This window comes from Anopheles funestus, chromosome 2RL (assembly GCF_943734845.2).
Source record: "Anopheles funestus chromosome 2RL, idAnoFuneDA-416_04, whole genome shotgun sequence".
Classification (NCBI taxonomy): Eukaryota; Metazoa; Arthropoda; class Insecta; order Diptera; family Culicidae; genus Anopheles; species Anopheles funestus.
In genome coordinates, this window is record NC_064598.1 from 55,296,051 (window position 1) to 55,321,651 (window position 25,601).

The following is a 25,601-nucleotide window of genomic DNA, read 5'->3' on the forward strand; positions in this document are numbered from 1 at the left end:
ACTGCTTATGCGATACCAGTCAATATCCTGACGGAAGTGCACCATTACTGTAATTTCCCATTATTTTCGAGAAAGTGAAAATGCTTGAACAAGTTGTTCAAAACCATGGACATGGAGAAGATAGGAACATTATGAGCGATACACAAAACATTTACATTGCACAATTACTAGTTTCTATTTTACTTTACAAGAACTGTAAATATGGAGGAATGATTAAATTGAACAAAGTGTATCGTGGCATTCAAAATTACTTCAAAACAAACCCATTCTCAACCAATACACGGTGAAACATAATGTAAACCCCCAGAACGATTAAAGTTCAACACATTTTTCATATTCTACTTTCAATTATCATCCTTTATTCAACGAGGAACATTTCTTGCGATACAGCAAATAACTTAATAATATAAGTAATACATTATTTTCCTATTCAAATACTTATTCATATTTGTGTACAGTTATTAACACAGTCTTCTTGTTCGCCTTGGCGGCATTATCGCTGAAACTGGACGCATTTTTCTTCTCTTAATCCACTTCCTCTACTGTTGGTCCTGAACGTCCACCAAACCCGCCAGCTTGCTGTCCACAACTGGTCGGCGATGGACCGGCTCCTGATTGCTGATGCAGCTTCGTCATGATCGGACTGCAGGATTGCGTAAGCTCTTGCATTTTGTGATCGTACTCTTCCTTCTCTGCCATGCTGTTCCCATCGATCCAGCGCAGGGTCTCGTTGCACCGGTCCGCTACCGTTTTGCGGTCGCTTTCGTTTAGCTTCGAACCGGCTGACTCTAGCGATTGTTTCAGGCTGAAGCAGTACGCCTCGAGCTGATTGCGCGCGGCAACACGCTCCCGTTGCTTTTCATCCTCCTCGCGGAATTTCTCCGCATCGGACAGCATGCGATCGATGTCAGCCTGCGACAAGCGGCCCTTGTCGTTCTTGATCGTAATGTTTTTCTCCTTGCCAGTGCTCATTTCCTTCGCCGACACGTTCAGAATGCCGTTCGCGTCCAAATCGAACGTGACCTCGATCTTTGGCACACCGCGCGGTGCCGGCGGAATGCCCGAGAGATCGAACTGGCCCAGCAGATTGTTATCCTTCGTCATCGCTCTCTCGCCCTCAAACACCTGGATCGATACACCCGGCTGGTTGTCCGCGTAGGTCGAGAAGGATTGCGTCTGTTTACACGGGATACGCGAGTTGCGCTCGACCAGCTTCGTCATCACTCCTCCGGCGGTTTCGATTCCCAGAGATAGTGGAGCCACATCAACCAACAGCACGTCCTGGATCTTTTCATCCTTATCACCACTCAGAATAGCCGCTTGGATCGCCGCACCGTAGGCCACCGCCTCGTCGGGATTGATCGACAGGTTCAACGATTTGCCGCAGAAGAAGTTCTGCAACAGCGATTGTACTTTCGGAATTCGGGTAGAGCCACCCACTAGGACGATGTCGTGAATAGAGCTCTTGTCCATCTTTGCGTCCGAGAGGGCTTTCTCCACCGGATGCAGCGTAGAGCGGAATAGATCCGAGCAAAGCTCTTCGAAGCGTGCACGGCTTATTTTCGTGTAGTAGTCGATTCCATCCATCAGGGCGTCGATCTCGATCGTTGCCTCTGTGCTGGAGGAAAGCGTTCGCTTCGCTCTCTCGCAAGCCGTCCTCAGGCGTCGCAGTGCCCGGGCGTTCTTCGATAGGTCCTTTTTGTACTTGCGCTTGAATTCCTCTACGAAGTGTGCCACCATTCGGTTGTCGAAATCTTCGCCTCCCAAGTGGGTGTCCCCGGCAGTGGCTCGTACCTCAAACAGCGAGCCTTCATCGATGGTCAGTATGGACACGTCGAACGTTCCTCCGCCCAGATCGAATATCAACACGTTGCGTTCGCCTTTCAGATTCTTATCCAATCCGTAAGCCAATGCGGCCGCTGTCGGTTCGTTGATGATGCGCATCACATTCAGACCCGCGATGGCACCGGCGTCCTTCGTAGCCTGTCGCTGGCTGTCGTTAAAGTAGGCTGGAACTGTAATGACTGCGTTCTTCACCGAGTGACCCAGGTATGCCTCAGCCGTTTCCTTCATTTTTGTCAGCGCCATCGAGCTGATCTCCTCTGGCGCAAACGTCTTGCGTTCTCCTTTGAATTCCACCTGAATCTTTGGTTTGCCGCAGTCGTTCACTACCGTGAACGGCCAATGTTTCAGATCGGCCTGAATCTTCGGGTCGTCATACCGGCGTCCGATCAATCGTTTGGCATCGAACACGGTGTTTGTGGGGTTCATGGCCACCTGATTCTTGGCCGCGTCGCCGATAAGCCGCTCCGTGTCCGAGAAGGCAACATAGCTCGGTGTCGTTCGGTTGCCCTGGTCGTTGGCAATGATTTCCACCTTTCCATGCTGAAACACTCCTACGCACGAGTACGTCGTGCCCAAATCGATTCCAATTGCAGACGGCATTTTCACAATAATATGTGTGACGAATGTATTTCCAAGCTCACTTCAATTTCGATTCACTCTTGACCAGTCTAAGCCCACCAGTTTATGTATTTCGGTCGTATAATTCACAATTTCAATTGTTGCACACTTGATTCTCACGCTGTAGTTGGCGCGCGTTTGCTTTTCACTCGCCGTTTGTTGTTCTCTGAATGACGCATGCTGCTCGAAGCGCGCTTATATATATGAAACCTTTCAATTTCTAGAATTATCGCCGAGCTACTCGAACCCACCAGAAGCAACTCGAAAGCCGCTCGAAGCTACGCGACAGTGCTCGATGCCAGTCGTGTGTCTTGGATATGGTGAGTTAATTCTTTGGTGAGTTATGGTGAGTTATGTTCTACCGTGCGTTGACCATCCACCACCTGCGTGTTTGCCATGTTCCCCTACACTACTCTTCTCATTTGGTCCATGACGTGCGTTGTAATGGACAGCGTTTTATGAAAAGTGTTTATTCATCCTACAGTACTTTTAGTCTTCACAGATTTACTCATTATGCGTGTACTGTCAGTGAGACGATTAGACGAACGCGTATGCACCGATAAATATAGATTCGAAGGATCGAAAAGTACTAGAAGAGTGTGGCATGAAATGCACACCAACCGGCAACATTATATGGTCATCGATTCATAAAATCACTCTGTCTATTCGCTCTATCTGTACTTAAACCATTGACTGTTTATAGAAGCAAATAGATTCCTGGCGTATCAGCATTTTTTTCTTATGTATTACATTATCATGGGGTAACATCCATAGCTTGATTCTCAGATGCGGTACTCCTGCATCCTAGTTCCGCTCCCGTCTACGTGACTCTTCTTCCCTTTCATTGCCTGAATAATAATATTAATTATTATATTAATTTGAGCTAACAATAAGCCTAACAGTAGTAATAATACTGCTTCGAATAATGTGCTATTTTCACAGAATACACGGCACGCGGTTTCACACGGCACAACTTGTGTAAAAACAATACCAGATAATATCCTGACGGAAGTGCACCATTACTGTAATTTCCCATTATTTTCGAGAAAGTGAAAATGCTTGAACAAGTTGTTCAAAACCATGGACATGGAGAAGATAGGAACATTATGAGCGATACACAAAACATTTACATTGCACAATTACTAGTTTCTATTTTACTTTACAAGAACTTTAAATATGGAGGAATGAATATATTGAACAAAGTGTATCGTGGAATTCGAAACTTCCAACCTTGTACGTGGTAGGTTGTTATAGTGTTAATAACTTCAAAACTAACCCATTCTCAGCTAATACATAGTAAAACATAATGGAAACCCCCAGAACGATTAAAATTCAACACAGTTTTCATATTCTACTTTCAATTATCATCCTTTATTCAACGAGGAACATTTCTTGCGATACAGCAAATAACTTAATAATATAAGTAATGCATTATTTTCCTATTCAAATACTTATTCACATTTGTATACAGATATTAACACAGTCTTCTTGTTCGCCTTGTCGGCATTATCGCTGAAACTGGACGCATTTTTCTTCTCTTAATCCACTTCCTCTACTGTTGGTCCTGAACGTCCACCGAACCCGCCAGCCTGCTGTCCACAACTGGTCGGCGATGGACCGGCTCCTGATTGCTGATGCAGCTTCGTCATGATCGGACTGCAGGATTGCGTAAGCTCTTGCATTTTGTGATCGTACTCTTCCTTCTCTGCCATGCTGTTCCCATCGATCCAGCGCAGGGTCTCGTTGCACCGGTCCGCTACCGTTTTGCGGTCGCTTTCGTTTAGCTTCGAACCGGCTGACTCTAGCGATTGTTTCAGGCTGAAGCAGTACGCCTCGAGCTGATTGCGCGCGGCAACACGCTCCCGTTGCTTTTCATCCTCCTCGCGGAATTTCTCCGCATCGGACAGCATGCGATCGATGTCAGCCTGCGACAAGCGGCCCTTGTCGTTCTTGATCGTGATGTTTTTCTCCTTGCCAGTGCTCATTTCCTTCGCCGACACGTTCAGAATGCCGTTTGCGTCCAAATCGAACGTGACCTCGATCTTTGGCACACCGCGCGGTGCCGGCGGAATGCCCGAGAGATCGAACTGGCCCAGCAGATTGTTATCCTTCGTCATCGCTCTCTCGCCCTCAAACACCTGGATCGATACACCCGGCTGGTTGTCCGCGTAGGTCGAGAAGGATTGCGTCTGTTTACACGGGATACGCGAGTTGCGCTCGACCAGCTTCGTCATCACTCCTCCGGCGGTTTCGATTCCCAGAGATAGCGGAGCCACATCGACCAACAGCACGTCCTGGATCTTTTCATCCTTATCACCACTCAGAATAGCCGCTTGGATCGCCGCACCGTAGGCCACCGCCTCGTCGGGATTGATCGACAGGTTCAACGATTTGCCGCAGAAGAAGTTCTGCAACAGCGATTGTACTTTCGGAATGCGGGTAGAGCCACCCACTAGGACGATGTCGTGAATAGAGCTCTTGTCCATCTTTGCGTCCGAGAGGGCTTTCTCCACCGGATGCAGCGTAGAGCGGAATAGATCCGAGCAAAGCTCTTCGAAGCGTGCACGGCTTATTTTCGTGTAGTAGTCGATTCCATCCATCAGGGCGTCGATCTCGATCGTTGCCTCTGTGCTGGAGGAAAGCGTTCGCTTCGCTCTCTCGCAAGCCGTCCTCAGGCGTCGCAGTGCCCGGGCGTTCTTCGATAGGTCCTTTTTGTACTTGCGCTTGAATTCCTCTACGAAGTGTGCCACCATTCGGTTGTCGAAATCTTCGCCTCCCAAGTGGGTGTCCCCGGCAGTGGCTCGTACCTCAAACAGCGAGCCTTCATCGATGGTCAGTATGGACACGTCGAACGTTCCTCCGCCCAGATCGAATATCAACACGTTGCGTTCGCCTTTCAGATTCTTATCCAATCCGTAAGCCAATGCGGCCGCTGTCGGTTCGTTGATGATGCGCATCACATTCAGACCCGCGATGGCACCGGCGTCCTTCGTAGCCTGTCGCTGGCTGTCGTTAAAGTAGGCTGGAACTGTAATGACTGCGTTCTTCACCGAGTGGCCCAGGTATGCCTCAGCCGTTTCCTTCATTTTTGTCAGCGCCATCGAGCTGATCTCCTCTGGCGCAAACGTCTTGCGTTCTCCTTTGAATTCCACCTGAATCTTTGGTTTGCCGCAGTCGTTCACTACCGTGAACGGCCAGTGTTTCAGATCGGCCTGAATCTTCGGGTCGTCATACCGGCGTCCGATCAATCGTTTCGCATCGAACACGGTGTTTGTGGGGTTCATGGCCACCTGATTCTTGGCCGCGTCGCCGATAAGCCGCTCCGTGTCCGAGAAGGCAACATAGCTCGGTGTCGTTCGGTTGCCCTGGTCGTTGGCAATGATTTCCACCTTTCCATGCTGAAACACTCCTACGCACGAGTACGTCGTGCCCAAATCGATTCCAATTGCAGACGGCATTTTCACAATAATATGTGTGACGAATGTATTTCCAAGCTCACTTCAATTTCGATTCACTCTTGGCCAAATAAGCCCACCAGTTTATGTATTTCGGTCGTATAATTCACAGTTTCAATTGTTGCACACTTGATTCTCACGCTGTAGTTGGCGCGCGTTTGCTTTTCACTCTCCGTTTGTTGTTCTCTGAATGACGCGTACTGCTCGAAGCGCGCTTATATATATGAAACCTTTCAATTTCTAGAATTATCGCCGAGCTACTCGAACCCACCAGAAGCAACTCGAAAGCCGCTCGAAGCTACGCGACAGTGCTCGATGCCAGTCGTGTGTCTTGGATATGGTGAGTTAATTCTTTGGTGAGTTATGGTGAGTTAATGCTGTACCGTGCGTTGACCATCCACCACCTGCGTGTTTGCCATGTTCCCCTACACTACTCTTCTCATTTGGTCCATTACGTGCGTTGTAATGGACAGCGTTTTATGAAAAGTGTTTCTTCATCCTACAGTACTTTTAGTCTTCACAGATTTACTCATTATTCGTGTACTGTCAGTGAGACGATTAGACGAACGCGTATGCATCGATAAATATAGATTCGAAGGATCGAAAAGTACTAGAAGAGTGTGGCATGAAATGCACACCAACCGGCAACATTATATGGTCATCGATTCATAAAACCACTCTGTCCATTCGCTCTATCTGTACTTAAACCATTGACTGTTTATAGAAGCAAATAGATTCCTGGCATATCACCAATTTTTTCTTATGTATTACATTATCATGGGATAACATCCATAGCTTGATTCTCAGATGAGGTACTCCTGCATCCTAGTTCCGCTCCCGTCTTCGTGACTTGACTTCCCTTTCATTGCCTGAATAATAATATTAATTATTATATTAATTTGAGCTAACAATAAGCCTAACAGTAGTAATAATACTGCTTCGAATAATGTGCTATTTTCACATAATACACGGCACGCGGTTTCACACGGCACAGCTTGTGTAAAAACGATACCAGATAATATCCTGACGGAAGTGCATCAATCCCGTAATTTCCCATTATTTTCGAGAAAGTGGAAATGCTTGAACAAGTTGTTCAAAACCATGGACATGGAGAAGATAGGAACATTATGAGCGGTACACAAAACATTTACATTGCACAATTACTAGTTTCTATTTTACTTTAAAAGAACTTTAAATATGGAGGAATGAATATATTGAACAAAGTGTATCGTGGAATTCGAAACTTCCAACCTTGTACGTGGTAGGTTGTTATAGTGTTAATAACTTCAAAACTAACCCATTCTCAGCTAATACATAGTAAAACATAATGGAAACCCCCAGAACGATTAAAATTCAACACAGTTTTCATATTCTACTTTCAATTATCATCCTTTATTCAACGAGGAACATTTCTTGCGATACAGCAAATAACTTAATAATATAAGTAATGCATTATTTTCCTATTCAAATACTTATTCACATTTGTATACAGATATTAACACAGTCTTCTTGTTCGCCTTGTCGGCATTATCGCTGAAACTGGACGCATTTTTCTTCTCTTAATCCACTTCCTCTACTGTTGGTCCTGAACGTCCACCGAACCCGCCAGCTTGCTGTCCACAACTGGTCGGCGATGGACCGGCTCCTGATTGCTGATGCAGCTTCGTCATGATCGGACTGCAGGATTGCGTAAGCTCTTGCATTTTGTGATCGTACTCTTCCTTCTCTGCCATGCTGTTCCCATCGATCCAGCGCAGGGTCTCGTTGCACCGGTCCGCTACCGTTTTGCGGTCGCTTTCGTTTAGCTTCGAACCGGCTGACTCTAGCGATTGTTTCAGGCTGAAGCAGTACGCCTCGAGCTGATTGCGCGCGGCAACACGCTCCCGTTGCTTTTCATCCTCCTCGCGGAATTTCTCCGCATCGGACAGCATGCGATCGATGTCAGCCTGCGACAAGCGGCCCTTGTCGTTCTTGATCGTGATGTTTTTCTCCTTGCCAGTGCTCATTTCCTTCGCCGACACGTTCAGAATGCCGTTCGCGTCCAAATCGAACGTGACCTCGATCTTTGGCACACCGCGCGGTGCCGGAGGAATGCCCGAGAGGTCGAACTGGCCCAGCAGATTGTTATCCTTCGTCATCGCTCTCTCGCCCTCAAACACCTGGATCGATACACCCGGCTGGTTGTCCGCGTAGGTCGAGAAGGATTGCGTCTGTTTACACGGGATACGCGAGTTGCGCTCGACCAGCTTCGTCATCACTCCTCCGGCGGTTTCGATTCCCAGAGATAGCGGAGCCACATCGACCAACAGCACGTCCTGGATCTTTTCATCCTTATCACCACTCAGAATAGCCGCTTGGACCGCCGCACCGTAGGCCACCGCCTCGTCGGGATTGATCGACAGGTTCAACGATTTGCCGCAGAAGAAGTTCTGCAACAGCGATTGTACTTTCGGAATCCGGGTAGAGCCACCCACTAGGACGATGTCGTGAATAGAGCTCTTGTCCATCTTTGCGTCCGAGAGGGCTTTCTCCACCGGATGCAGCGTAGAGCGGAATAGATCCGAGCAAAGCTCTTCGAAGCGTGCACGGCTTATTTTCGTGTAGTAGTCGATTCCATCCATCAGGGCGTCGATCTCGATCGTTGCCTCTGTGCTGGAGGAAAGCGTTCGCTTCGCTCTCTCGCAAGCCGTCCTCAGGCGTCGCAGTGCCCGGGCGTTCTTCGATAGGTCCTTTTTGTACTTGCGCTTGAATTCCTCGACGAAGTGTGCCACCATTCGGTTGTCGAAATCTTCGCCTCCCAAGTGGGTGTCCCCGGCAGTGGCTCGTACCTCAAACAGCGAGCCTTCATCGATGGTCAGTATGGACACGTCGAACGTTCCTCCGCCCAGATCGAATATCAACACGTTGCGTTCGCCTTTCAGATTCTTATCCAATCCGTAAGCCAATGCGGCCGCTGTCGGTTCGTTGATGATGCGCATCACATTCAGACCCGCGATGGCACCGGCGTCCTTCGTAGCCTGTCGCTGGCTGTCGTTAAAGTAGGCTGGAACTGTAATGACTGCGTTCTTCACCGAGTGGCCCAGGTATGCTTCGGCCGTTTCCTTCATTTTTGTCAGCACCATCGAGCTGATCTCCTCTGGCGCAAACGTCTTGCGTTCTCCTTTGAATTCCACCTGAATCTTTGGTTTGCCGCAGTCGTTCACTACCGTGAACGGCCAATGTTTCAGATCGGCCTGAATCTTCGGGTCGTCATACCGGCGTCCGATCAATCGTTTGGCATCGAACACGGTGTTTGTGGGGTTCATGGCCACCTGATTCTTGGCCGCGTCGCCGATAAGCCGCTCCGTGTCCGAGAAGGCAACATAGCTCGGTGTCGTTCGGTTGCCCTGGTCGTTGGCAATGATTTCCACCTTTCCATGCTGAAACACTCCTACGCACGAGTACGTCGTGCCCAAATCGATTCCAATTGCAGACGGCATTTTCACAATAATATGTGTGACGAATGTATTTCCAAGCTCACTTCAATTTCGATTCACTCTTGACCAGTCTAAGCCCACCAGTTTATGTATTTCGGTCGTATAATTCACAATTTCAATTGTTGCACACTTGATTCTCACGCTGTAGTTGGCGCGCGTTTGCTTTTCACTCTCCGTTTGTTGTTCTCTGAATGACGCATGCTGCTCGAAGCGCGCTTATATATATGAAACCTTTCAATTTCTAGAATTATCGCCGAGCTACTCGAACCCACCAGAAGCAACTCGAAAGCCGCTCGAAGCTACGCGACAGTGCTCGATGCCAGTCGTGTGTCTTGGATATGGTGAGTTAATTCTTTGGTGAGTTATGGTGAGTTATGTTCTACCGTGCGTTGACCATCCACCACCTGCGTGTTTGCCATGTTCCCCTACACTACTCTTCTCATTTGGTCCATGACGTGCGTTGTAATGGACAGCGTTTTATGAAAAGTGTTTATTCATCCTACAGTACTTTTAGTCTTCACAGATTTACTCATTATTCGTGTACTGTCAGTGAGACGATTAGACGAACGCGTATGCACCGATAAATATAGATTCGAAGGATCGAAAAGTACTAGAAGAGTGTGGCATGAAATGCACACCAACCGGCAACATTATATGGTCATCGATTCATAAAATCACTCTGTCTATTCGCTCTATCTGTACTTAAACCATTGACTGTTTATAGAAGCAAATAGATTCCTGGCGTATCAGCATTTTTTTCTTATGTATTACATTATCATGGGGTAACATCCATAGCTTGATTCTCAGATGCGGTACTCCTGCATCCTAGTTCCGCTCCCGTCTACGTGACTCTTCTTCCCTTTCATTGCCTGAATAATAATATTAATTATTATATTAATTTGAGCTAACAATAAGCCTAACAGTAGTAATAATACTGCTTCGAATAATGTGCTATTTTCACATAATACACGGCACGCGGTTTCACACGGCACAACTTGTGTAAAAACAATACCAGATAATATCCTGACGGAAGTGCACCATTACTGTAATTTCCCATTATTTTCGAGAAAGTGAAAATGCTTGAACAAGTTGTTCAAAACCATGGACATGGAGAAGATAGGAACATTATGAGCGATACACAAAACATTTACATTGCACAATTACTAGTTTCTATTTTACTTTACAAGAACTGTAAATATGGAGGAATGATTAAATTGAACAAAGTGTATCGTGGCATTCAAAATTACTTCAAAACAAACCCATTCTCAACCAATACACGGTGAAACATAATGTAAACCCCCAGAACGATTAAAGTTCAACACATTTTTCATATTCTACTTTCAATTATCATCCTTTATTCAACGAGGAACATTTCTTGCGATACAGCAAATAACTTAATAATATAAGTAATACATTATTTTCCTATTCAAATACTTATTCATATTTGTGTACAGTTATTAACACAGTCTTCTTGTTCGCCTTGGCGGCATTATCGCTGAAACTGGACGCATTTTTCTTCTCTTAATCCACTTCCTCTACTGTTGGTCCTGAACGTCCACCAAACCCGCCAGCTTGCTGTCCACAACTGGTCGGCGATGGACCGGCTCCTGATTGCTGATGCAGCTTCGTCATGATCGGACTGCAGGATTGCGTAAGCTCTTGCATTTTGTGATCGTACTCTTCCTTCTCTGCCATGCTGTTCCCATCGATCCAGCGCAGGGTCTCGTTGCACCGGTCCGCTACCGTTTTGCGGTCGCTTTCGTTTAGCTTCGAACCGGCTGACTCTAGCGATTGTTTCAGGCTGAAGCAGTACGCCTCGAGCTGATTGCGCGCGACAACACGCTCCCGTTGCTTTTCATCCTCCTCGCGGAATTTCTCCGCATCGGACAGCATGCGATCGATGTCAGCCTGCGACAAGCGGCCCTTGTCGTTCTTGATCGTAATGTTTTTCTCCTTGCCAGTGCTCATTTCCTTCGCCGACACGTTCAGAATGCCGTTCGCGTCCAAATCGAACGTGACCTCGATCTTTGGCACACCGCGCGGTGCCGGCGGAATGCCCGAGAGATCGAACTGGCCCAGCAGATTGTTATCCTTCGTCATCGCTCTCTCGCCCTCAAACACCTGGATCGATACACCCGGCTGGTTGTCCGCGTAGGTCGAGAAGGATTGCGTCTGTTTACACGGGATACGCGAGTTGCGCTCGACCAGCTTCGTCATCACTCCTCCGGCGGTTTCGATTCCCAGAGATAGTGGAGCCACATCGACCAACAGCACGTCCTGGATCTTTTCATCCTTATAACCACTCAGAATAGCCGCTTGGACCGCCGCACCGTAGGCCACCGCCTCGTCGGGATTGATCGACAGGTTCAACGATTTGCCGCAGAAGAAGTTCTGCAACAGCGATTGTACTTTCGGAATTCGGGTAGAGCCACCCACTAGGACGATGTCGTGAATAGAGCTCTTGTCCATCTTTGCGTCCGAGAGGGCTTTCTCCACCGGATGCAGCGTAGAGCGGAATAGATCCGAGCAAAGCTCTTCGAAGCGTGCACGGCTTATTTTCGTGTAGTAGTCGATTCCATCCATCAGGGCGTCGATCTCGATCGTTGCCTCTGTGCTGGAGGAAAGCGTTCGCTTCGCTCTCTCGCAAGCCGTCCTCAGGCGTCGCAGTGCCCGGGCGTTCTTCGATAGGTCCTTTTTGTACTTGCGCTTGAATTCCTCTACGAAGTGTGCCACCATTCGGTTGTCGAAATCTTCGCCTCCCAAGTGGGTGTCCCCGGCAGTGGCTCGTACCTCAAACAGCGAGCCCTCATCGATGGTCAGTATGGACACGTCGAACGTTCCTCCGCCCAGATCGAATATCAACACGTTGCGTTCGCCTTTCAGATTCTTGTCCAATCCGTAAGCCAATGCGGCCGCTGTCGGTTCGTTGATGATGCGCATCACATTCAGACCCGCGATGGCACCGGCGTCCTTCGTAGCCTGTCGCTGGCTGTCGTTAAAGTAGGCTGGAACTGTAATGACTGCGTTCTTCACCGAGTGGCCCAGGTATGCTTCGGCCGTTTCCTTCATTTTTGTCAGCACCATCGAGCTGATCTCCTCTGGCGCAAACGTCTTGCGTTCTCCTTTGAATTCCACCTGAATCTTTGGTTTGCCGCAGTCGTTCACTACCGTGAACGGCCAGTGTTTCAGATCGGCCTGAATCTTCGGGTCGTCATACCGGCGTCCGATCAATCGCTTCGCATCGAACACGGTGTTTGTGGGGTTCATGGCCACCTGATTCTTGGCCGCGTCGCCGATAAGCCGCTCCGTGTCCGAGAAGGCAACATAGCTCGGTGTCGTTCGGTTGCCCTGGTCGTTGGCAATGATTTCCACCTTTCCATGCTGAAACACTCCTACGCACGAGTACGTCGTGCCCAAATCGATTCCAATTGCAGACGGCATTTTCACAATAATATGTGTGACGAATGTATTTCCAAGCTCACTTCAATTTCGATTCACTCTTGACCAGTCTAAGCCCACCAGTTTATGTATTTCGGTCGTATAATTCACAATTTCAATTGTTGCACACTTGATTCTCACGCTGTAGTTGGCGCGCGTTTGCTTTTCACTCTCCGTTTGTTGTTCTCTGAATGACGCATGCTGCTCGAAGCGCGCTTATATATATGAAACCTTTCAATTTCTAGAATTATCGCCGAGCTACTCGAACCCACCAGAAGCAACTCGAAAGCCGCTCGAAGCTACGCGACAGTGCTCGATGCCAGTCGTGTGTCTTGGATATGGTGAGTTAATTCTTTGGTGAGTTATGGTGAGTTATGTTCTACCGTGCGTTGACCATCCACCACCTGCGTGTTTGCCATGTTCCCCTACACTACTCTTCTCATTTGGTCCATGACGTGCGTTGTAATGGACAGCGTTTTATGAAAAGTGTTTATTCATCCTACAGTACTTTTAGTCTTCACAGATTTACTCATTATTCGTGTACTGTCAGTGAGACGATTAGACGAACGCGTATGCACCGATAAATATAGATTCGAAGGATCGAAAAGTACTAGAAGAGTGTGGCATGAAATGCACACCAACCGGCAACATTATATGGTCATCGATTCATAAAATCACTCTGTCTATTCGCTCTATCTGTACTTAAACCATTGACTGTTTATAGAAGCAAATAGATTCCTGGCGTATCAGCATTTTTTTCTTATGTATTACATTATCATGGGGTAACATCCATAGCTTGATTCTCAGATGCGGTACTCCTGCATCCTAGTTCCGCTCCCGTCTACGTGACTCTTCTTCCCTTTCATTGCCTGAATAATAATATTAATTATTATATTAATTTGAGCTAACAATAAGCCTAACAGTAGTAATAATACTGCTTCGAATAATGTGCTATTTTCACATAATACACGGCACGCGGTTTCACACGGCACAACTTGTGTAAAAACAATACCAGATAATATCCTGACGGAAGTGCACCATTACTGTAATTTCCCATTATTTTCGAGAAAGTGAAAATGCTTGAACAAGTTGTTCAAAACCATGGACATGGAGAAGATAGGAACATTATGAGCGATACACAAAACATTTACATTGCACAATTACTAGTTTCTATTTTACTTTACAAGAACTGTAAATATGGAGGAATGATTAAATTGAACAAAGTGTATCGTGGCATTCAAAATTACTTCAAAACAAACCCATTCTCAACCAATACACGGTGAAACATAATGTAAACCCCCAGAACGATTAAAGTTCAACACATTTTTCATATTCTACTTTCAATTATCATCCTTTATTCAACGAGGAACATTTCTTGCGATACAGCAAATAACTGAATAATATAAGTAATACATTATTTTCCTATTCAAATACTTATTCATATTTGTGTACAGTTATTAACACAGTCTTCTTGTTCGCCTTGGCGGCATTATCGCTGAAACTGGACGCATTTTTCTTCTCTTAATCCACTTCCTCTACTGTTGGTCCTGAACGTCCACCAAACCCGCCAGCTTGCTGTCCACAACTGGTCGGCGATGGACCGGCTCCTGATTGCTGATGCAGCTTCGTCATGATCGGACTGCAGGATTGCGTAAGCTCTTGCATTTTGTGATCGTACTCTTCCTTCTCTGCCATGCTGTTCCCATCGATCCAGCGCAAGGTCTCGTTGCACCGGTCCGCTACCGTTTTGCGGTCGCTTTCGTTTAGCTTCGAACCGGCTGACTCTAGCGATTGTTTCAGGCTGAAGCAGTACGCCTCGAGCTGATTGCGCGCGGCAACACGCTCCCGTTGCTTTTCATCCTCCTCGCGGAATTTCTCCGCATCGGACAGCATGCGATCGATGTCAGCCTGCGACAAGCGGCCCTTGTCGTTCTTGATCGTAATGTTTTTCTCCTTGCCAGTGCTCATTTCCTTCGCCGACACGTTCAGAATGCCGTTCGCGTCCAAATCGAACGTGACCTCGATCTTTGGCACACCGCGCGGTGCCGGCGGAATGCCCGAGAGATCGAACTGGCCCAGCAGATTGTTATCCTTCGTCATCGCTCTCTCGCCCTCAAACACCTGGATCGATACACCCGGCTGGTTGTCCGCGTAGGTCGAGAAGGATTGCGTCTGTTTACACGGGATACGCGAGTTGCGCTCGACCAGCTTCGTCATCACTCCTCCGGCGGTTTCGATTCCCAGAGATAGTGGAGCCACATCGACCAACAGCACGTCCTGGATCTTTTCATCCTTATCACCACTCAGAATAGCCGCTTGGACCGCCGCACCGTAGGCCACCGCCTCGTCGGGATTGATCGACAGGTTCAACGATTTGCCGCAGAAGAAGTTCTGCAACAGCGATTGTACTTTCGGAATTCGGGTAGAGCCACCCACTAGGACGATGTCGTGAATAGAGCTCTTGTCCATCTTTGCGTCCGAGAGGGCTTTCTCCACCGGATGCAGCGTAGAGCGGAATAGATCCGAGCAAAGCTCTTCGAAGCGTGCACGGCTTATTTTCGTGTAGTAGTCGATTCCATCCATCAGGGCGTCGATCTCGATCGTTGCCTCTGTGCTGGAGGAAAGCGTTCGCTTCGCTCTCTCGCAAGCCGTCCTCAGGCGTCGCAGTGCCCGGGCGTTCTTCGATAGGTCCTTTTTGTACTTGCGCTTGAATTCCTCTACGAAGTGTGCCACCATTCGGTTGTCGAAATCTTCGCCTCCCAAGTGGGTGTCCCCGGCAGTGGCTCGTACCTCAAACAGCGAGCCTTCATCGATGGTCAGTATGGACACGTCGAACGTTCCTCCGCCCAGATCGAATATCAACACGTTGCGTTCGCCTTTCAGATTCTTATCCAATCCGTAAGCCAATGCGGCCGCTGTCGGTTCGTTGATGATGCGCATCACATTCAGACCCGCGATGGCACCGGCGTCCTTCGTAGCCTGTCGCTGGCTGTCGTTAAAGTAGGCTGGAACTGTAATGACTGCGTTCTTCACCGGGTGGCCCAGGTATGCCTCAGCCGTTTCCTTCATTTTTGTCAGCACCATCGAGCTGATCTCCTCTGGCGCAAACGTCTTGCGTTCTCCTTTGAATTCCACCTGAATCTTTGGTTTGCCGCAGTCGTTCACTATCGTGAACGGCCAGTGTTTCAGATCGGCCTGAATCTTCGGGTCGTCATACCGGCGTCCGATCAATCGTTTCGCATCGAACACGGTGTTTGTGGGGTTCATGGCCACCTGATTCTTGGCCGCGTCGCCGATAAGCCGCTCCGCGTCCGAGAAGGCAACATAGCTCGGTGTCGTTCGATTGCCCTGGTCGTTGGCAATGATTTCCACCTTTCCATGCTGAAACACTCCTACGCACGAGTACGTCGTGCCCAAATCGATTCCAATTGCAGACGGCATTTTCACAATGTGTGTGACGAATGTATTTCCAAGCTCACTTCAATTTCGATTCACTCTTGACCAGTCTAAGCCCACCAGTTTATGTATTTCGGTCGTATAATTCACAATTTCAATTGTTGCACACTTGATTCTCACGCTGTAGTTGGCGCGCGTTTGCTTTTCACTCTCCGTTTGTTGTTCTCTGAATGACGCGTACTGCTCGAAGCGCGCTTATATATATGAAACCTTTCAATTTCTAGAATTATCGCCGAGCTACTCGAACCCACCAGAAGCAACTCGAAAGCCGCTCGAAGCTACGCGACAGTGCTCGATGCCAGTCGTGTGTCTTGGATATGGTGAGTTAATTCTTTGTCTCGGCAGAAATTCAACATTGGTCAGAAGGTTGGTTTCAAATAACTATTTTCAAGTAGAATGGTGTTTAAAATCACTTAACATTTCCATGGGCATGACTATACCTGTGCAACCTTGCAAATATAAATACTATGGTGCTGTTTCTGACGAACGATTGTTCAGGAACAATCCCTATCGACAAAGTGTTCATCGATGGATGAATTTTTTGAAAAGGGGGTGAAAATTTTGCTCGAATCACCCTTAAATGAGAGTGTGTGCGTGGCTCGCTGTATCGCGATAGAGTTCGGCGTGTGTCGAATGAATGTTCAAAAAGGTCGTAGTAGGCTAAAAATCTGTTTTTCTGTTTTCGCTCGGTCGCTGTACATTTTCATACGGGAATAGTTCGTGAATTGTGGATTGTGTCAGTTCGTGGACTGTGTATTCGTTTGTAGAATAGTGTTTGCCAAGTTGTTCCAGTTCTAGTTCTAAAAGGATATTCCTGTGACGGCACTGGTAAGTTGTACCGCCAGCGTGATAACCTGTTAGAGCAGACTTCGGCTGAATACGACGATGCAGAGGCAGGACAAACTGTTTCAAGACATTTGAAGAGCAACGCGTGGGAACATATGGCCACAGTTGCCGGTCCTCATATCTAGAGGTTTTTGTGTACACAAACTCAGGAAGCAGGAAGGATCAAGAAGCTGGATTCAAGTGCCGTAGTGTGAAATACTTCGTCAAAGGAGAAAAGCGCGTGTTTTCTAACAACTGTGCCCACGCGTCCCTTTGGCCTACTGCTTCAAAGGTAGGCTACCCTCTACAATCAATGCCATGGCGTCTAACGCGGTCGGTTGAACATTCTGCATCCTCTTCCTCTTACAGCTGACTCATACTTCTTGTTGGTCGCCCTCGAATACGGCGTATGAATTGACGGCCACATCTTTTTCGCATCATTTGAAAGGAACAAATTATTGGACATGCTCGTGATTATCCAGTTCTATGATGCACCTGCCAATGGAAGTGAAAGACAAGCCAACCTTAGTATTGGTTGTTTTTGCTGCTGATCGGTTCTAAATCGGTTTGTATCGCAGCTAACGATTCTCGAAGAAGTGTCAGTGTCCTAATCTTTCTTGTTTTCATTTCCCAACCAACAGGATACTGGAAACCGCTGCTGTTAGTGCTCTGCATTGGATTTTTTCTTCGCTTTGCTCACAGTGCGTGACCTTGGTTTGTTGTGGCAATCTATCAGTCAATTAACAGTCCCTTCAGGTAAGTATTGTCCATTCTTATGGACGATTGTTGTATTGTTTTACGTATGTATATCTAATGAAACATACTTTTTCAGGCAAAAGACGTTCAGTCCTCCGTACACATCTGATTTCATATGAATTCCGCCTCAAAAAAGGAGACAATGTTCTATCTGCGCCTAGCACACCTCACGGTTTGTGACGGACAAAGCTTGCCTTTGATCCTCCGTCTAGGATAATATACTGCGCCAAAGTTGAAGGTAATATGTTTTACTTGTAACAAATTGTAGGGAAAATAATCAATAATCTTTTTTTTTCTTGCACATGTACAGGAATCGCCATTCGATACGATATTATTATTGGTTGGAACCTTGGTTTCCGTCGTTTCTTATGGGTAAGTATGTCTAAATAATACGTTTGTTAATACTTAACTAACATACGTATTTTTATCTCTTCAATATCGGTCTTATATTCCATTTACAGATACAAAATGGAGTGAAAGATGCAAAAAATCGCGTGTTAATGCGGTCAAAATGAAATCGAGATCGCACACGATACCAAACTCAAAGGCACGATGTTAGTTTATTTCGAAACGCACTGAAAGTTCCATTGAAAATTTTCGCCTGGACCTATTTGATTGATACAGGATATGAATCTCTTCGAAACTTAATCTTGGAAGGGGGAAAATGTCCACGTTTATGTATTGTTTACGCTGCACCGATCGAAACTAGCCGCGTGATTATGAAAAACGATAACATATCGTGGGCGGAATCATGTGGAACAGGATTAGAAATCCCTGGCTAAGCTGGCGCAGAGTACGAGCGTTGAAAATTGTACGCTGTCTGGATGGAAGGGTATGGTATAAACTATGTAGATAATAAGAATAGAAAAAAGTAATGAAGCGTAAGATGAAAGATATTGTTACGGATCTAAATCAGTACATGTTAATTGTTATCTTTTTACGCTTGCCATAAAATCAGGAAAAATAAAAAAATAATATTATATTTGTTAAAAACAAAAAATGTTTGCATTGCACCGTTGGAAATCAACGGTGCGGAAAGAACGATTGAAAATGAACATTACAGCGTTAAAATGAACCTTACGAAAACGCGCTCATGAAATAATGAATCTCACGCACACACTCTCAAAAAACGGCTTCACAAGATCTGCTGTGAAGCTTTTGTGAAGCCGCTTCTGAAGCCGTGAATTTTACTCGAAATTCACTCTCAGGCGAGCAGTTTGTCGATAGGGAATTGTTCGTTGTGTAAAATCGTTCATGAATGAACTGGTTACCCCTCGTTTCAATTCATTTTAATTCATTATAAGTTCATTTCAGTAGTCATTAGTTCATTTTAGTAATTCACAAAAGCCACCCCAAACCACCCACATTCATTTTTCCCGTGTTTCGTTTTCAGCAATGGTAGCCTGATGGTTTTCAAAATACAAACTGTTCTACTAGAACAAAAACGATGGCATTATTTAAAGTGTACTTTTCGATAGATTTCATTTACCATGTAACATCTGCAGTTACTCGTTGAGCAGCTGCAACGAATCGAACGATCGTTCGTAGGTGTAGTTTTCTTTGCGGAAATGCGGTTCGTAGCTCGTGTTCCTTTTAAATTGAATCCTTTAAGTATCAGAATGTTATTCTATGGTTTTCATGTATATTTCTTTTTGTTTTTCAAATATCATTTTAAAATACAAGGTCCAAGGTCAGCAGGATTTTTTGCCCTTATGTGTGGAAGGTCAATGGAAAAGCTGCACAATGATGAGATCTATGAGCTGTACGATGAACTCACAGCGAATTAGACTGGGCAGGCTCCGATAGGCTGGTCATGCCATTCAAATATCACCGGACGGCCTGACCGAATAAAGTCCTTTTAGTTCGCCCCAGAGGAGCGTTGGTATGCCCCAACTGAGATGGAACTATGGCGTTGATGATGGCCACCTAAAAAGCGATTTACATCCCAAATCTATCTGTTTTATCCCTCGGTTAATTATATTTGTACACGTTGTGGGGACTATATAAGGTTATTTTTCAGCATTATGGAAAAACTATGGAACCTACACGTGCTATTAAAAAAATATCAGAACCCAAGATTAGTAAGAATTTGTATCCAGCGAAAAACTATGATAGCGTAAGGTTAAAAATTTTAAAAAATCATTCAAAAATTATTTTTTTTATTCTCTCCAATTTTGTTGAACATCACTTTTATCTACCTCTTCAACTTTTTCGGCTACTCTCAAAAAACTAGGTGTTGCAGACTGTACGAATAACATAAACCGTCACATTGACGAAAATTTGAAAATGTGATATACATATCACAGTCGTCGATGATACGATGATAGATTCACTACAAACTATCGTTTCTGAACAATCGTTCGTCAGAAACAGCACCTATATTTAGCGTCTTATGGACTGAATTCATATTGTATAGGAATTTGTACTTACTGCTTTGCCATGCCGTTTTCATATATTACAGATCGCTATACTGACATAATGGTTTCAGAAAAGAGAAAAACACATTTAAATGTCCTTGCGGATCATTTTTAATTCATTGTTAGTTTAATGGTTTATTGATCCTAATTTTATATAAATCTCTTATAAACAACATACAAGTCTGGTTTAAACATTTTGTTCTCCAATACAAACCCCACCGCAAGAGACAGGAAATGTTTATTTGCACAAGATCACAATTTCTACACCGAGTGAAGGTTCGCACCTCTCCATCTATTGAATATACTGGCAAATCAGTAGTCAAGCTGCCATGATTAAATAATTTATAGTGACATTTTCTTGGAATTGTCAATGACTAATAATTTTGCTAATAATTGTTAGGCATAATTGTTATAAAGGTAAAAATTACAATTCATTTCATTGGCTCCAAACATCCTTAGAGTAAAACATTTTAAAGCAATCATAATAGAAACTGACAATCAAACAACACAAAAAACGAAAACAAAAAGAAATGAAAAACTATCCTCAGAGCTTCTTTACGCGTGGCAACAATTTGCTTAACAGTTCCGACCTATCCAGACCTGCACAATGGTTCTGATAAGCTGTACGGCCACATAAACAAACTCCAGAATACATGAAGGTAGCTTACAGAAACTTTGCGCTGATTTGGTTCCGTTTCTATGAATTCAGCTGAGACACGGAATACTGTATCATAAGCAATTGAGTTGACTTAACATTTAATATCACTTTGGATCATGCTTACGATCGCGGGTGAGGAGAGCATAAGACGTGTGCAGGGGAAGGTATGGAAGGAAGTGGGTGATGTACTCTATGCAGTTACACTGACACCGGCATCATTCATCACAATGTTCATGGTCGTATCTGACCCATAGCTGAGATGGGACGGACTGTCCGACACCATGCGTCGGTTTATCAATACATCCGCTACGTAGATTGGAGCTGGCCCATCCATTTCGACAATGCGCAGCGGTGTAGTTGTGCACCGTTTGATCGGAGACATGCAGGCGAACATGACGAGTGTGGCGCACAACGCCAGTATTAGTACAACCGCACGCAGTTCAACCTGTCCAGTACGCACCACTGCTAACGCTGCCATAATAATTAGCAACAGGACAACCGAAAATTTCGTCATTGTCACAGCAGTGCTGTGAATCTTACCCCCACTACCTTGGCTGATCATATTCGATGGTGCGAATGCAAAGAAGAGATTATGCTTGTCAACGAAATGTTTCAGCGTAATGTATACCATGGCGAAAGGCATGATTAGTGGACAGGCCAGACTGTATACTGTGCTAGTCGTAAACACCATCACCATCCAGGCGTAGTGGATACCAAACGGGAACGTAATAAGGATCGATTTACGGATATAGGGTGTCTCGGCCCGCGATTTTGCCGTCGCCAGCTTCCAGAGGTAGCATATTAGATCCGGAAAGCGAATCAACTCGAGCGCCGTACCGATGAATGCGGCGGTAATGATGTAGTTCACGAAGAACGCACCTTTGTCCGGCAAAAAGATGCATTCCCACCGATACGTATCGTTGGACTCAATTGTCCATTGCAGTAGCGCCTGGGCGCTTGTCAAACCGAGAGACGGTAGAATTAGTATCATGAACAGCAGATAGCCAAAGGTTTTTGTCATTATAAGATAGTTTTGTCGCGAGCGTGTCCAGTGCGACAACCACGTATCCGAGTATGCGACGATCACTGGCATCAGTGCAGACAAGGACCATAGCAGTAACGTGGGCAGGAATTCCGAAACCAGCGGACTAATCTTGCTGATCTGTGAGGTGGTATTTTTCGTTAGCGATAGCGTATCCAGTTGATTCACAATGATGACGGGAGTGGTAAGGAAAAAGAGGAACAGAAATAGCGCGAAGTTAACCGTCGCCCACTTGCAGTACCACTGAGCGGTATCGATGTTAAGATTTTCCCAGAATATATCCGATGGTGCCGGCGCAAACGAAAGGTTCCACTCTCGATACGTTCCGGGCTTAAAGTGCAACATAACGTGTTGCGCCTCATGGGCAGAGTTGAGCGTTACGAACGCAATGCCGAGCGGCTCGTTCAGTGCTGATGCACGCAATCGCGCCACCTCTCCAGCTAATCGTGCCTCGTGATCTTTGTAATACTCCAATGCATCTACCTTCTCGCAACTGAAACAAGATGGTTGAGCCTGGATCGCATCCCGATTACGGTGAGCTTCACAGTAGATGCGTGCCTCAACTGTCCGTTCGTATTCTTCAGCCGCTTTTATTAAGCTCGATATATTGTACGCCATTTGAATGTCTTCAATCGACACGTCCGGGAACAGCTGTTGTAGATAGGTTCTTATGATGGTTTTGCTGCAGTCTCCTTGCGAAATATTGGTCGCCATAATCGTACGCGTCGGGGCGGTTTTGAAAGCGTTACGGCCAGATGCCCGGCGCATGATCAGTACCACCATCGGTACATAGGCAATAGCAAACACGACGTGTGCCCACATCGAGGGTGAGTCTGGTTCGAGGTTAGAAATTGTCGTGTGCCCAAACGAGTTCTTATCGCCGCTGAGTGTGCCAGAAAAATTGATCGGAAGTATAATAGCTATCGAAATCACTGTCATAATACCCATCACCACGATCAGGTGTCGCTGAAATGAAAGATAGTGCACTGCATCCGGACCACTGTGGGTAAGTATTTGCTCCTTCGTTAGACGAAATGTAGCCACTATCCAGGAGAAAAAGCCCCGATCAATGCTGAGACTGTTGAGTGTGTCCGATGTTTCCGTCGAACTTCCCATCGCTCCACCACCTCCGGGCACATTGCCATGGGCATAAAACAGCTGCGTCCAGCGCTTATTCTCACCGTGACTGTTCACCAACGCTAGCCGCCCATAATCCCAGGCTTGCTGGCGAAGCAATGTGAACAACAGTATCAAGAAGAACCACGCTATCACATTCAACAGCAACGTTTCCGGGATACCTTCGTATAGGTTAATCAAGATTTTGGTCTTATTCAGTACTAGGCACGCATCACGATTGGGCGAATAAACGCTGGTCAGGTTGGGAAAGTTGGTATAATCCATTTTCGTGCGCCCAGAAAAAAAAATATTTGCTTCTTGTTATTACCGGGCTAGCCAAGCTTCACAGGACTTTGTTATTGTTTCGTATTACCTAAAACCAAAGAGAAATGAAAAAAACACATAGAATTAGTTAATATCACCACACAGTTCACACGTTTTTAATGCGAATTTTAAGACAGTTCTATGTTACATGTTTCGAGCACTTCTGTGATTGCGTTATTTTACTCGCTCGTTCGCCTAATGCATTACAACCGTCCGGGATATTCTTTCGCTGATAACTGTGTTTGAATGTTCCAGGCAAGTCACCAAATCGTACAAGTGCGATAGGAACCATACCGAAAAAAATGGAAGGTAATTGTGATAACGCGACCCGTTTGTTATCGTTTCAGATTAATTTCAACCAGCGAGATTTTAACCATTGCCATTTGATAATTTAAATTTCATTATTCTTACTCAATGCATGCATGGTTTATCAGCAAATCAAAAGATGATTTATGAAATTATTTTTATGTTTTGCTGTACGTCTTATACATTTTTATACGTGGAGCTTTAAACGGATCTGAATGGAATGAAAACGGGCGGCTTCGATGAAAAATATTTTGTGCGCGCAGTGAACAAGAGTTCAACAGTACGCTCAATTCGCACTGCACATTGTCGATAAATAGCACCTTATCGATATTGAACAACGAAAGATAAAAAGTAGTTATCATACAATTTTTTTTTACCTATAATGTAATTGCCAAAATGTCGCAGTTTTACACGTTTCCTACTTGGTCGATACCGTGATGCAACGTGCCAAAGTGTATATTTGAAAGCTGAGAAATGGACATTGCCAGAAGCAAACGTGAGTCATCACGCTCCAATTGACCATAGCAAGCAAGGAAGCCAACTTACGCAGTAACGGAACACTGCTTCAAAACGAACAATTCAACGGATCAATCAGCGCACTTGTTGGTGAGCTTGATAAGAGAAATGATGATACTGATCGCTTGCCCTTTACCGGATGAGCCGCTACAACGACATCAGACACCAAAGGTCCGAAAAACGAATTCCAGCTTCGCTTAGATTTATTGTAAATTATTATCAGCCTAAATGGTACCGCACTATAGACACACTTGAATCTATTTGGTTAGTCCTCTCGTCATCAACCCCTCATTCTACTGTTGACTAGCATATTGCTAGTGAAAATAATCATTGCGTCAATCTTTTGCCTGAATGCCTTCACGTTGATACCTTTTTGTGTCTTTTGTAAAGCTCTATATTTTTTGCTTATTGAAGCCAACCGAATGTGCGATAGTCGTCTCATCGCAGCTATTTTTTTTGTTAACATTAACTATAATACTTCACATAAAAAACGTAAAAAATGGAATGGCAACGAAGAAAAGACCCCGAATCAATAGGCATGGATTACCGCACACATCCAAAGTTGGTTTTACCCTTGTTCAACTTGGAAAATAGGTATATTCCGTTCTTTTAAGGCTTAGAAGAAATAGTCTGCCAACAACAACGCAGGCATTTGAGCGTACGCGCGCGCGTGTGTGTGTGTCTATAAGACACGTTTCAATGGATACATTTCACTTCACGTAATTATTTCACTCCTAGCTTTAATGGGCACTCACATCAATTGAATATGCTTCTTCGAGCTGACGTTGACGGGAATTCAGACTTGTTCTGTATTTTGTTCGCAGCTACCAAACAATTTACAATTCATATCAATTGTTTAGCACTGACCAGCACCGAACTTCGTTTTTAGTAGGGTTTCACTGTTCACTGCACAGTTACACCACACGACGGTGGCAATTACGGGTAGCTAAACACTTTCCCCGTGGGCAGCTTTGTTTGTTACGAGGTTCGACCGACGTTGTTTGTAGCGCTTGTTTTGGAGTTTCTAATCTTTTTCTCCTCTTGCATTTTCGCTGCATAGTGGGAAGGCTGTCTGGACGCACGAATGTCATCAAAACTGTCAAACATTGAATATTTAAAAAAAAGTTCCATGCGCTGCTGAACTTCGAAACTTCGATGCAAAATCTGCAAGCCGATCTGCCACATTTCAATAAACAATGTGTTTTTTAATAAACAATAAAAATTGTGAAAACAGCTAAAAATAGAGTTATATTTTGAGCATTTTGAATCAATTAAAAAAAAAGAAAGTCATATATCCTCAAATGTCAAAATCCACACAACTGTCATGATATTTGACCAATGAGATATGTATGT

The 25,601-nt window shown here is 45.4% G+C and overlaps 5 protein-coding genes and 1 long non-coding RNA gene across 7 annotated transcripts; 1 reads left to right on the top strand and 5 right to left on the bottom strand.

Annotated features, from left to right (window-relative positions):
* Nucleotides 1–336: 336 nt before the first annotated feature.
* Nucleotides 337–2,631, bottom strand: LOC125760677 (heat shock protein 70 A1-like). Its single transcript, XM_049421043.1, has one exon. It carries the CDS (start codon nt 2,443–2,445, stop codon nt 526–528), a length of 1,920 nt encoding a protein of 639 aa, XP_049277000.1. The 5' UTR covers nt 2,446–2,631; the 3' UTR covers nt 337–525.
* A 1,280-nt stretch (nt 2,632–3,911) lies between these two features.
* LOC125760673 (heat shock protein 70 A1-like) lies at nt 3,912–6,123 on the bottom strand. The gene has a single exon (XM_049421039.1). The coding sequence runs from the start codon at nt 5,919–5,921 to the stop codon at nt 4,002–4,004; it is 1,920 nt and encodes a 639-aa protein (XP_049276996.1). The 5' UTR covers nt 5,922–6,123; the 3' UTR covers nt 3,912–4,001.
* Nucleotides 6,124–7,281: 1,158 nt separating this feature from the next.
* LOC125760683 (heat shock protein 70 A1) lies at nt 7,282–9,433 on the bottom strand. The gene has a single exon (XM_049421051.1). The coding sequence runs from the start codon at nt 9,395–9,397 to the stop codon at nt 7,478–7,480; it is 1,920 nt and encodes a 639-aa protein (XP_049277008.1). The 5' UTR covers nt 9,398–9,433; the 3' UTR covers nt 7,282–7,477.
* Nucleotides 9,434–10,635: 1,202 nt separating this feature from the next.
* Nucleotides 10,636–12,873, bottom strand: LOC125760684 (heat shock protein 70 A1-like). Its single transcript, XM_049421053.1, has one exon. It carries the CDS (start codon nt 12,833–12,835, stop codon nt 10,916–10,918), a length of 1,920 nt encoding a protein of 639 aa, XP_049277010.1. The 5' UTR covers nt 12,836–12,873; the 3' UTR covers nt 10,636–10,915.
* Nucleotides 12,874–13,996: 1,123 nt separating this feature from the next.
* Nucleotides 13,997–25,253, bottom strand: LOC125774904 (uncharacterized). Its single transcript, XM_049445272.1, has 4 exons — nt 25,004–25,253; nt 21,147–23,475; nt 19,916–19,920; nt 13,997–16,310 (listed from the first exon to the last, which is right to left on the bottom strand). Exons 2-4 carry the CDS (start codon nt 23,385–23,387, stop codon nt 14,354–14,356), a joined length of 4,203 nt encoding a protein of 1,400 aa, XP_049301229.1. The 5' UTR covers nt 23,388–23,475; nt 25,004–25,253; the 3' UTR covers nt 13,997–14,353.
* LOC125760695 (uncharacterized) lies at nt 16,797–18,706 on the top strand. Of its 2 annotated transcripts, XR_007418032.1 has the most exons (6): nt 16,797–17,405; nt 17,483–17,678; nt 17,755–17,869; nt 17,946–18,107; nt 18,180–18,241; nt 18,331–18,706. It is a non-coding gene; the product is annotated as an uncharacterized LOC125760695 (long non-coding RNA). The 2 variants fall into 2 exon arrangements; XR_007418031.1 differs by having other exon boundaries at nt 16,797–17,678.
* Nucleotides 25,254–25,601: the final 348 nt, after the last annotated feature.

Coding starts and splice junctions, on each gene's coding strand:
- LOC125760677 (XM_049421043.1), bottom strand. CDS start 2,445: ATGCCGTCTGCAATTGGAATCGATTTGGGCACGACGTACTCGTGCGTA.
- LOC125760673 (XM_049421039.1), bottom strand. CDS start 5,921: ATGCCGTCTGCAATTGGAATCGATTTGGGCACGACGTACTCGTGCGTA.
- LOC125760683 (XM_049421051.1), bottom strand. CDS start 9,397: ATGCCGTCTGCAATTGGAATCGATTTGGGCACGACGTACTCGTGCGTA.
- LOC125760684 (XM_049421053.1), bottom strand. CDS start 12,835: ATGCCGTCTGCAATTGGAATCGATTTGGGCACGACGTACTCGTGCGTA.
- LOC125774904 (XM_049445272.1), bottom strand. CDS start 23,387: ATGGATTATACCAACTTTCCCAACCTGACCAGCGTTTATTCGCCCAAT.